Source organism: Manis pentadactyla, chromosome 5, assembly GCF_030020395.1.
Source record: "Manis pentadactyla isolate mManPen7 chromosome 5, mManPen7.hap1, whole genome shotgun sequence".
Classification (NCBI taxonomy): domain Eukaryota; kingdom Metazoa; phylum Chordata; class Mammalia; order Pholidota; family Manidae; genus Manis; species Manis pentadactyla.
The window spans coordinates 149976062-149986830 of NC_080023.1; the positions used below are offsets into that span (position 1 = coordinate 149976062).

General features: G+C 53.8%; 1 protein-coding gene across 1 annotated transcript; it reads left to right on the plus strand.

The window, feature by feature from the left end:
* DDRGK1 (DDRGK domain containing 1) lies at positions 1 to 10364 on the plus strand. Its single transcript, XM_036924642.2, has 9 exons — positions 1 to 164; positions 1680 to 1886; positions 3105 to 3217; positions 3467 to 3568; positions 6142 to 6264; positions 6556 to 6594; positions 9079 to 9135; positions 9654 to 9702; positions 10069 to 10364. The coding sequence occupies exons 1-9, from the start codon at positions 74 to 76 to the stop codon at positions 10233 to 10235; spliced, it is 948 nt and encodes a 315-aa protein (XP_036780537.1). The 5' UTR covers positions 1 to 73; the 3' UTR covers positions 10236 to 10364.
* Positions 10365 to 10769: the final 405 nt, after the last annotated feature.

A 10769-nucleotide genomic window follows, 5' to 3' on the forward strand; every position in this document is an offset into this window, starting at 1 on the left:
TGGGCGTTGGGCGGGGACTGGGAGATCCCGGGCTTCTGGGTGGACGTGCTGGTTCTGCTGGGAAGCCGTCGTCATGGTGGCCCCCGTGGTGTACTTGGTGGCGGCGGCTCTGCTTATCTGCCTTATCCTCTTCCTAACTCGCTTCAGGGCCCGGGCAGCAGCAGGTAAGAAAGGCCGCCGCGCAGGGACCTGTACGGCCGCGTCCCCGGGCCTCCTGAACCTTTGTAGGCTGTCGAGCCACTGCTCCTGCGCATGCGCCGGCCTGCCCGTTGAGCTGACCACCATCTCCACGCTGGTTTGCGCTTGCGGGGCGTCTGACGGGCTGCGCGCATGCGCATACGCGCGCGTCGGAGGACGGACGTATCCCAGCTCGCACCACTAGACTTTCCTCCCCGCTCCCAAAAACCCATCCCTGTCCTTGCCACTTGGCACTGCAGACCTCCGGACGCAGAGGGGTCAGGCCCTGGTAGACACACTCCAATCCTTCACAGGGGCTAGCCCGTCTGTGTCCATGGGAGAGGTCTCGGGTTTCCCATCCCTCCCCGGCTGGCTGCAGAGCAGGTGCCAAGGAGGCACCAGAGTGTTTTGTTCCTACCTACGAGCTGGACTGAGCATGAGGCAGCTCCAAGGAACTCCTGAGGCTCTCTCCTTCCCCGTCAAGGAGAGCACCCATGCACCCTCCTCCCAGTTCTGCACCCCGACCAGAAGTCCATGTCGTTCATTGGCCAGAACACAGAATAGTTACCCTCATCACACTTCCCCCCACCCCCAATTTCTCATCAGCATATGAGTTTGTGTATATGTCCCTCCCCCTCCCTGGGCCCACAAGCTGCTTCACGGTACCTGCATGCTTCAAGGGCAGGGTAAGAGAAGCTGAGGTAAGGCGGATATTCAACAAATATTCCTGGAAGGGAAGACTCAGCTCGCCATGTGAGCTCTCTATCTGGGATGCCAGATAAAACCATGGCAGGTTGTGTTAGGCAAGAAATAAAAGCCGTCCTGCAGTGGACATTAAGATGAGGTCTGGACTGTAAGATAAATTCTAGCCAGAATAAGCAGGCAAAGAGAGGCAACAAAGGGCCAGGTACTTTATTTAAATACCCCCGGGTGACTTCTCCCGGTATTTAAATAAAGTACCTGGCCCTTTGTTGCCTCTCTTTGCCTGCTTATTCCGGCTAGAATTTATCTTACATGGACAAGTAGTGATTCTACAGCATCTTACTACGCTGATGGACAGTGACTGTAATGGGGTTTGTGGGGGGGACTTGGTGATGGGGGGAGTCTAGTAAACATAATGTTCCTCATGTAATTGTAGATTAACGATACCAAAAAAAAAAGATGAGGTCTGGAGAGGTAAAGGTGGGCTTCCTGGATGAAGTAGGGCTTCAGCTCCATCTTTCAGGGTGGAACTCTTCTGACAGGCCAGCTGGAAAGGTGGGGCTTTGAGGGAAGAGAAAGATATCAACACAGATAGGAGGAAAGGGGTGAACTTGCTGCATAGAACCAACGTATGGGTCTGGGTTGTAAAGGTCTTAGCTTAAGAAGTTGAGGCTTTATGCTATGGGCAGAAGGAGCCTGGAGGAAGTTGAGTGGAGGAGGATGTGGCTTCTGGATGCTGCTCCTCTGCCATCAGGTGGGTTGGCTGCTGAACAGTGTTGTGGTTCCTCTCTTCCCTACAGCCAGCCAAGAGCCATTACACAATGAGGAGGAGCCAGTAGTAGCAGGCTCAGTGGTCCAGCCTCGGACCGTGGAACCTGAGGAGCAGAGAGCAGCAGGCAGACCCCGGCGTCGGAGGGACCTGGGCAGCCGTCTGCAGGCACAGCATCGAGCCCAGCGGGTGGCCTGGGCAGAGGTGGATGAGAACGAGGAGGAGGCCATTGTCCCAGGTAAGAGGGGCCCAGCCTGGGAGGAGCAAGGTACTGGATTAAAGGGTGAGGAGATCCCCAAAGCTGGGTAGAAGTGTGGGGTATGAAACCACAGTGTGGGAGGGATGTCTGGGAGCCACAAGATGGGGTTGAAAGAGACTTAGAACCTGACCTTTGGTTCTGAGAACCAACAGACTCTGACCCCTATTCCATTGGGCTGGGCCTTTCTTCCTTCATCGTGGCTCTCAGTGTCCAAGTAGGAGGGCAGGTGTCTTCAGATTGTCCAGAAAGTTCCTCAATCTGCTCCTTATATCCCAGCACTCTTTCTGAGGGCCTCACTTTTCTCTAAGGCCCGCACCCTAGGGCTAGAGTGCCCGGCCAAGAGCTTCTGCAGTTCCTGGAAGGGCCACCCCTGACCCTAGAAGGGTTGGGAGATAGAAATGTACTGTTGGCAAAGGCCTTCATATCCTTCATGCTGGGAGACCCAACAGAGCCCTTAGGCTTATGGGAAAGAAAATCTCTTCTCCGGTGCTCAACAACTGGCTTGAGCCTGAGGAGGGGGCATCTGGGCTTTTGCCCTCAAATCCTTGGGAATTAGCCCCTTTGGCTCAAAAAGAATTCTTCATTTTTACCATCTCCTTGTCTCAGACTTGAGGTCAGACATCCTTGCTGCTCAGGCATCAGTGGGTCTTTAGCTTTTAGCTGGCCCTGCCTTTAGGTAGTCCTGGGGTTAGGGCTGTTTTTGGCCTGGGTCTGGTGGGACAAAGGGATAACCCTGGCGAGGGGCTGAACCCCAAACCCTCAGCAGTTCCTGAACACAGTGAGGATGATTTCAGATTTGAGGTGAGCATAAATTTCTCTATGGAGCCATCGTTCCCTGAGGTTTGGCTCCGAGACAGAAACAGAGAACTCTTTAAGGCCAAACAGCCCTGTGTGTCATTTTCAGATACCCACTCTGTGACTATCAGCATGAAAAGGAACCCCATGGTTCCCTCACTACCCCCAACACACACTCACACACAGACATACGCACACACATGCACATATCCATACTCTTCTCTCTCACCACACATACACACTGAGAGTGTGAATTTCTGGCAGAATTTCTGGTGAGCAGAGCTGCAAGTGACATTTGCAGGTGGGCGGGAGGGGATCCCCCATGAAGAGAGGAACAGAGGGATCCACCAGCATCTGTCCTTTTGGCCAGGACCTGAAGTGTCTTTCTCTGACCATGCTCAGCCCAGGAGGAAGCAGGCACTGAGAAGCCAGTGGAAACTTACTCATCAGGGAAAATTGGAGCCAAGAAACTACGGAAGCTGGAGGAGAAACAAGCACGAAAAGCCCAGCGTGAGGCAAGCAGGAGGGGTGGGGTGCAGCTCTGGAAAATGGGAAGAGGCCCTGCCTTCCCTGTCCTCTATGGCAGATGCCCCCTCAGGGTTTTTCGCGCACTAGGCTGGTGTTTGCTGCTTGCCTCACTCTGTCTCCTGCAGCCCCTCCTGGTCAGTGGTGTGACCCAGGCATTTCCTGCCCTGGCCTGTGTGGGACGTGGGCACGCTCTAGCTGTGGGTGAGGATGTGCCCCCAATGAAGTCCTCTCTCTAGGCAGAGGAGGCTGAGCGTGAAGAGCGGAAACGTCTCGAGTCCCAGCGTGAGGCAGAATGGAAGAAAGAGGAGGAGCGGCTTCGCCTGGCAGAGGAACAGAAGGTGAGGCAGACCCCCATCCTGACTTCTGATTCCTGGCCAAGCAGCCTTGCTTCCCATGTGGCTCCCCAGCACTGTCAGCCTAGAAGATGGGCCATGCACCATGTACAGGGGTTGGGCCTGGTTTATTAGGTTCCTGGGTTCTAAATGTAGCTTGCATAAAGCTGCTGCTGAAAACCAGAGCCTAAAGGGGATGTCTGTGCATGTGATTCATTGAACATACCCGGAGCATCTGATGAAAATTGAGTCTGTGACAATGGCTGGAACAGAGTAAGCAAGGAGAGGGGTCAGAGAGGTAAGGGGGGAGTTGGATCCTGCGGGTTTGAAGTTTTTAAAGATCATGTAAGAGATGGTGGACCTTTCCTGAGCCAGGGCCTGGCATAGAAGAGTTGCTCAGGGAAGGGAGGCCACTGCAGTGAAGGTAGTTAATAAGCATTTGTTTGCCAGAAACTTCTTTCCTTCTCAGAACCAGTGTCCCAAGAAAGGAAAATCACAAAGATGTGATGTGTATATAGGGTGAGAGCCAAGGCTGCTCCAGCTGGGAGAACCCCACAGTGCCTTTGACCTCTGGCTGGCCCTGTTGTCCAGGGACACTGGGTGATAGAAAGCCTGGCTGTGGAAACTATAGCAAATGGGCCAGGACACAGCAGAAGGGAGGCATTAGCCCAGGGAGTTTTTCACCTTTCAGAATATCAGTCCTGCCTAATATGCCTTAAATATCCCAGGGCTCTTCTCCCCGCACAGTTTCCCTTTTATTAATGTTCTACCTTACTGTGGTGTATTTCTCAAAATTAATATTGATACTAAACCCCAGAGATTATTCAGATTTCAATTGTTTTCCCCCAGTATCCTTTTTCTTTTCCAGGGTCCCATCTAGGATACCACGTTATACTTAGTTCTCATATCTCAAGTCTCCTCTCGGTTGTGACATTTTTTCAGATTTTTCTTGCTCTCGATGATCTTGACAGTCTTGAGGAGTACTGGGCAAGTATTTTGTAGAATGTCTTTCAGTTTGCATTTAGCTGGTGTTTCTTTCCTTCTGGTTAGACCGAGGTTATGGAGTTCTGAGAGGAAGACCATAGGTGAAGTGTCATCCTCAATGCAACACATCCAATGTACATGTTATCAGCTTGGCTTACCATTTTTGATGTTAACCTTCCTCGCCTGGCTGAGGTGGTACTTGCCACATTTCCCCACTGTAATGTTACTCCCCACTCTCATACTTGAGAAACAAGTCACTGCACAGTCCATTATAAGGGCTGGGAGTTAGGGTCCACCTCCTCAAGAGGAGAGTATCTACATAAAGTATTTGAGATTGTTTTGTATAAGACTTAGTTTTTCTATTTATATATTCAGTCAGTCATTTATATCTATGTGGGCATACAGATACTTATTTTGTACTTTGTGTTCTTATCCAGTACTGTCTTATTTATTTTCTTGCTTAGATTATTCCAATTTTGGTCATTGGGAGTTCTCTGTGTACTTTTGACAGACCCTATTATTTTGTTTTTTGAGTACTTTCTTACTTTTTGGCACTATAAGATGCTCCAGAGTAATCTTGTATGTTCACTCTCCCAGATTTAGCTTCATGTTTTAAAAAGATCTTTCTTAGAGCTCTGAGTGGTGGGTTGGATTTGGGGGAGGCTAGCGCACTAAGTGGTGGTGGTAATCGAGCAGCATGGATGGACTGAGATGTTTTCCAGAACTTAAAGGAAGAAGTCAGAGATCGGACCTCACTTCTGCCCAAGACATCTGGCCGGGTGCTGTGGCTTCCTGAGCTGGGGACCCAGGAGGAGGACCAGATGGGTGGGGAGTAGACTGTAGGGTCTTTCTGGGACTAACTCAACTAAGGGACCTGTGAGGTGGCCCATAGGTGTGTCACATGGGCATTCATGGTTGGGACGGAGCGTTTGGGCAGAGGCACCAGGAAGGAGATGGTTGTTGATGTTGTGGGCACCACAAGGCAGCCTGAGAAAGAGGAGAGGAGAAGGGTCTGCGCTGAGTGGTGGAGGAGGCGGGAGGAGTAGCGCAGGGAGCAGGAGGAGAGCCAGGAGAGGGTGGGGTCTGGAAGCTAAAGGAGGGAAGAGGGGCTGTTCAGCTCTGCCCAGCGCCCTGAGAGCACAGGGCTGGGGGCTGAGGTCATGCCTCAGGCTTGGTGGGATAGAGGGTGTGGGCAATACTACCCATTGTTTCAGTGGAGCCAAGTTTCAGAAGCCAAATTGGAGTGGGCCAGAGGGGTGAGTGACAGCGAAGAAGTGGAGCCTGGTGTTTGTTCACGGGGTTTGGGCATGCCACGGTGAGAGGGAGACTGGAGGATATTGTGGGTAGGGGTCACGGCAGGGTTTGCCAAGAGAGGGCTGAGCAGCATTTGTCTGGGTGGGGATGGAACTGATAAGACAGGCCTCTGCTCACGTTTAGTTTGGGGGCCAAGGAGGTCAGGCTCTTAAAGGAGCTCTGCTTCTGAGAAACAGCTGAACTGTATGCCCCGGTGCTCTTCTGGAGCAGCAAAGACAAGAACAGCATTGGGTGGGCACCCACCCCAGAGTACCTGACCCTTGCCTCCTCTGTGTCCACAGGAGGAGGAGGAGAGGAAGGCCCGGGAGGAGCAGGCCCAGCGGGAGCATGAGGAGTACCTGAAACTGAAGGAGACCTTCGTGGTAGAAGAGGAGGGTGTGGGCGAGACCATGACTGAAGAACAGGTGGGACCCCCTCCCCTGGCAAGCCCCTCTCTGTGTCCACCAAGGCTGGCCGCCCCATCCCAGACAACCCCTGCTCCTCCCCTGCCTCCCTGGTCCAGCAGTGAGGCAGAGGGGCAGCTGGAGGCCTGGTCCGTAGGGGAGGTGGCACCTCTGACCCCCTCACAGCGGGAGGCTCTGCTGCTCATAAAGGTGGTTGGGGAGGCACACAGGCAGGCACGGGCAGGCGGGTGGGCACTGACCTGCATGGCCCCTGCAAGGTGGACTCTCACCCTGATTTCTCTGCTCCTCTAGTCCCACAGCTTCCTGACAGAGTTTATCAGCTACATTAAGGTGAGAAGCTGCAGAGCAAAACCTGGGCATCAGCTCCCTGCCTTGCCTGTGCGCCGTGTGTGTGGCTGTGCATTCTCAGGGCCTAGAGGCAACGAGTTGTAGGTGTTCCACTCCGGCTCATGCAGGAGTGGGCAGGGGAATTGACAGGCTGAGCTGCCAGGGTCCCAGCGAGGAGAGGCCCTTCTTCTCTGACCCTGAAGGTGAAGGACCTGTCTGTGTGGGAGGCACGAGCCTTTGATTGCTTCCTCATGCTCAAGATTTGACAGTTTCCCTGCTCTTCAGACCCCACGCTCAGTGAGTCACTGTGTTTTCAAGTTTCTTCACATGTGTTTCTGTCAGTGCTGTCACACTGAGGCTCTGCTGAGTTGAAACAAGCGTCCCCTGCCATGAGAACTTGGGGCTTCTGGGGAAACAGGACAATGTTTCCTTTGGAACCTAGGGTGGGGCGGCATGTTCCCCTTCTGTCTGTGCTGCAGTACAGGCCGCCCGGATGCTGCTCCAGGCTGCGTAAGCACGTCCTGCTCTGCTTTGCTGCTAAGCAACTTCTCTCCCACGAAGGATGCGATGAGGGGAGAGGTTTTTAAGTGCAGCTCAGAGGTGCAGAGGCGGCCTAGGAAAGGAGTACAGAGGGAGCGGGGGCGGTGGTGGGGGTGGTACCAGGGGGTGCCAAGGAGCCAGGGCTTGCATAATCCTCCCCCCACCTCTCCCGAAGAGAGCAGCGTTTAGACTCCTCCCAGCAGTGAGGGGGGTGCTCACAGACTGAGGCCAGGGTTCCAGAGAGGGAGGAAGCTCCCTCAGGCTGTGACCATTCCCCTCTGGTGGAGCCCATTCTCCACCCTGGCACAGTTGATTGAGGGCTGCAGCCCTTGGCAGGACATCTCCCACACTTCCCTGCTGCTGTTTGGAACTCACCCTGCCATCCAGTGGGCAGCAACGTGGTCCTGTGTCCTTCTCCAGGAACCCTCCTGCATCAGCTTCAGCTCCCCTTCTCTCTGCAGAGACCTGAGAAAAGGCCCCCAGGCAGGTCCATCTCTCTGGAGAGACCATTTTCTGGGGTTTCTGCAGATTCTTCTGGACCTTCCAGGTCCTTTAAGCCTGTGCTGGTTGATTATACTGGAGCTGTTATCTGTAGGGAGAGGGAGAACTTCCCAATTCAGCCCTTCTGCTTTCCTCCTGGCTTCAAGGGAAAGAGCCTTCTCATCTTAGGGTTTCAGAACAGGAGGCACATTCTGTGCCCAGCATAGTTTATCTGAGGTGTAGGCCTAGCTTGCTCTTGTCAGTCCACTATCTTTTCTGACCAGAGCTGGGTTTACTTGTTTATTTTTCCAAGCACACTTTTGCTCCGCAGCCCCTCAAGCCAGGTCTTCAGGGACCCCCTGGGGTGACTCTGTGTTCCCACTCTGAGCTGTCACTGAGAGCCCAGCGTCCACTCCCTGCTTTGTAGGTAGAGGCTGGCTGGCCAGGCCATCTTGGGCTTGCCCACCCCCTGGCCCCACTGCCACTTACTTGCCTCCCTGCTTGCACGTTGGGTTTGGCATTTTAAGCAGTCACATGCCATCTGCAGCCGGGAGGTGTCACTGTGTCACTCCTCCTCCAGCTCATTTTCTAAGGAAGATTCACAGAAACACAAAAGAGTACTTTCTCTTGTGTCATACGCTGTCTATGGGAGAAGCAGGGGCAGATGCATGTGTAGGACCCCGCAGTGGACCCTCGGCTGCACCCCTGGGAACTGAAGTTTCTACTGAGGAAACACAGAAAACGTGGCCATGCGCGGAAAGCACTGAGCAGTGTTACCCACAGTTATTTGAAGGGTGGGCTCAGTGCCTCAGATGGTACGAAGTGGATGGTGAAGAGAAGTGTGGGTGTATCAGGGTTGTGGGGAGCTCCACGCTGAGGGGTAGTGAGCAAAGGCGAGGAAGGAATGAGCTGTACTGCCTCTATGGAGACCCTGGCTCATTGGGCCTTTTATTGGCTCCTTGTCCACATCCTCGCCTGTCTCCCTGGCTGGGCTGTGAGCATAAGGGCAGGAGCTATATCTTGTTAACCATTGCATCCCCACACCTTCTGGACTTGTCCTCGCAGGTCCTAGCAAACACAAGTCACGGTGACAGTTTTTTAAAATAGCTTTCGGTGACTGTCACCTCCTGCCTTCATGTCCATGGTGCTTTCCTTTCCAACCTGTCCCTGATGTTAAAAAGATATGGCTGGATGCAGAGGAGATAGTGGCAGCTGTGCTTAGCTGTCCATGTGTTTCTGTCTCCAGGTAGTCCTCAGGTCAGGTGGTGGTTTGGGGCAGACCCCTCCCTGCAAGCAGAGAAACAAGAATGTGTGTGTCTGTGGGAAGGAGGGAGTGTGTGAGGGGAGCAAGGCTCTCCTATAGGAATCTGCCCTGTGTCTATCCAACAGAGCAGGTTGGCATGTAAACCTGAGGCTTCTGGTGCTGAGGAGGTTTTCCACCACTCCCTCTTCCCCCTCTCTTTGTAGCAGTCCAAGGTTGTCCTTTTGGAAGATCTGGCTTCCCAGGTGGGCCTGCGGACTCAGGTAAGCCCTGGAAGGTGGCCTGCTATGTGGAGTGTGGCCATGGGGTCTGTGTGACTCTCCAAGAGTGGGCCTGCCCTAAAGGTGGAGAGTTTTCGTGCCCCCAGCCAAGAGTGAATAGAGTGTGGGAATCTCTTGGCACCTCAGGGAGCCTTTCTACTACTTGGAAGAACGGACAGGGAGGAAAAAGAAAAGTACAAACCACATCACTCCAGCAGGCCCTGGAACCAAAGCAGCTCAAATCCAGTTACTTTGACAACTCTCTTACAAACAGACTGTACCAGCCTTTGCAGCCAGATGTCACACCGCTTCTCTCCTGGCCAGGAGAGAACCTTCGTTGGGGGTCTTGCAGGGTCCCGGGACCATTGCCCCTTCTCCCCAGGGCCCTCCGAAGGAAAAGCGTGGAGTCCTGTTGTGGGATGGCCATGAGAGGGAGAGAGGAGATTGGCTGTGGTGGGAGGGCTGAGCCTGCAGGTGCCTTTTCTGGGGATGGCAGCGCCTGAGAATCACTCTCCTCATAGGACACCATAAACCGCATCCAGGACCTGCTTGCTGAGGGGACTCTGACAGGTGAGAGTAGGAGAATCCACCCCTACAGGCCCTGCCTCAGGGAGTGCCGAGCCACAGGGGCCTGTAGGGACTTGTTACAGGTTGGGTGCCCCGGTGGTGGGGGAGGGGCAGTATGCAGGGAGGGGCACTGAGCAGCGGGATCCAGTTACAAGGAGGACGTGCTGAGGCCTGGGGATGGTTCTGGGGGCCAAGGACAGGCACATTGCCTGATTTGACTCACCTAGCCAGGTCTGGATGCAGCCAGAAGAGGCCAGGTGAGCGGGCCTGGAGGGCTCTCATGCAGCTGTGGAGGAATGAGAGGGCCTTCTCAGGCCATGTGGGGAGAGCCCAGGAGGCCCCAGCCTCACAGCCTGCATGTCCCTACAGGTGTGATTGACGACCGGGGCAAGTTCATCTACATAACCCCAGAGGAACTGGCTGCTGTGGCTAACTTCATCCGACAGCGAGGCCGAGTATCCATCGCCGAGCTTGCCCAGGCCAGCAACTCCCTCGTTGCCTGGGGCCAGGAACCCACTGCCCAGGCCCCAGCCTGACCTAGCCTTTCCCTCTTGGACTCAGAGCTGGCAGGGCCTACCTGGCCATACCTCTTTATACTTTCCCATCATCCTGAGGAAGGGATGAACTGTGGCCAGGCAGCTATAGATTAAAGGCCTGTGAGCATTGCTGAGCTTGGTGTGGCTTGTGTGGCAGAAGGCCTGGCCTGGGATCCCAGATGAACAGGTAAAATCTAGTCCTCAGAATATGTGTGAGAGTTGGGGGAGAAGAGCCCTATGGAGGCAGATGGAAGTTCCATTCTTATCATGCATGCATTCACTCAAAAAAAAAAAAAAAAAAGAAATTGAGCATTTACTCTGTTCCTTTGTGCCCTGCAAGCCCAGCCTCCAAAGCCTGGATGAGGTCTTTCTATCCTTACCTCCCCTTCTCAGAGTAAAAATGGGAAACCTCTTGGGTCACATGTCCCCACCTTGGGGAAGGAAGTCTCACTGTTTTCTATATGGATTTAGGAGCCCTAAGGAGACTGGAGAGCCACTAGGAAAGTTTAAGAGAAGTGCCAAGGATAGAGTCCT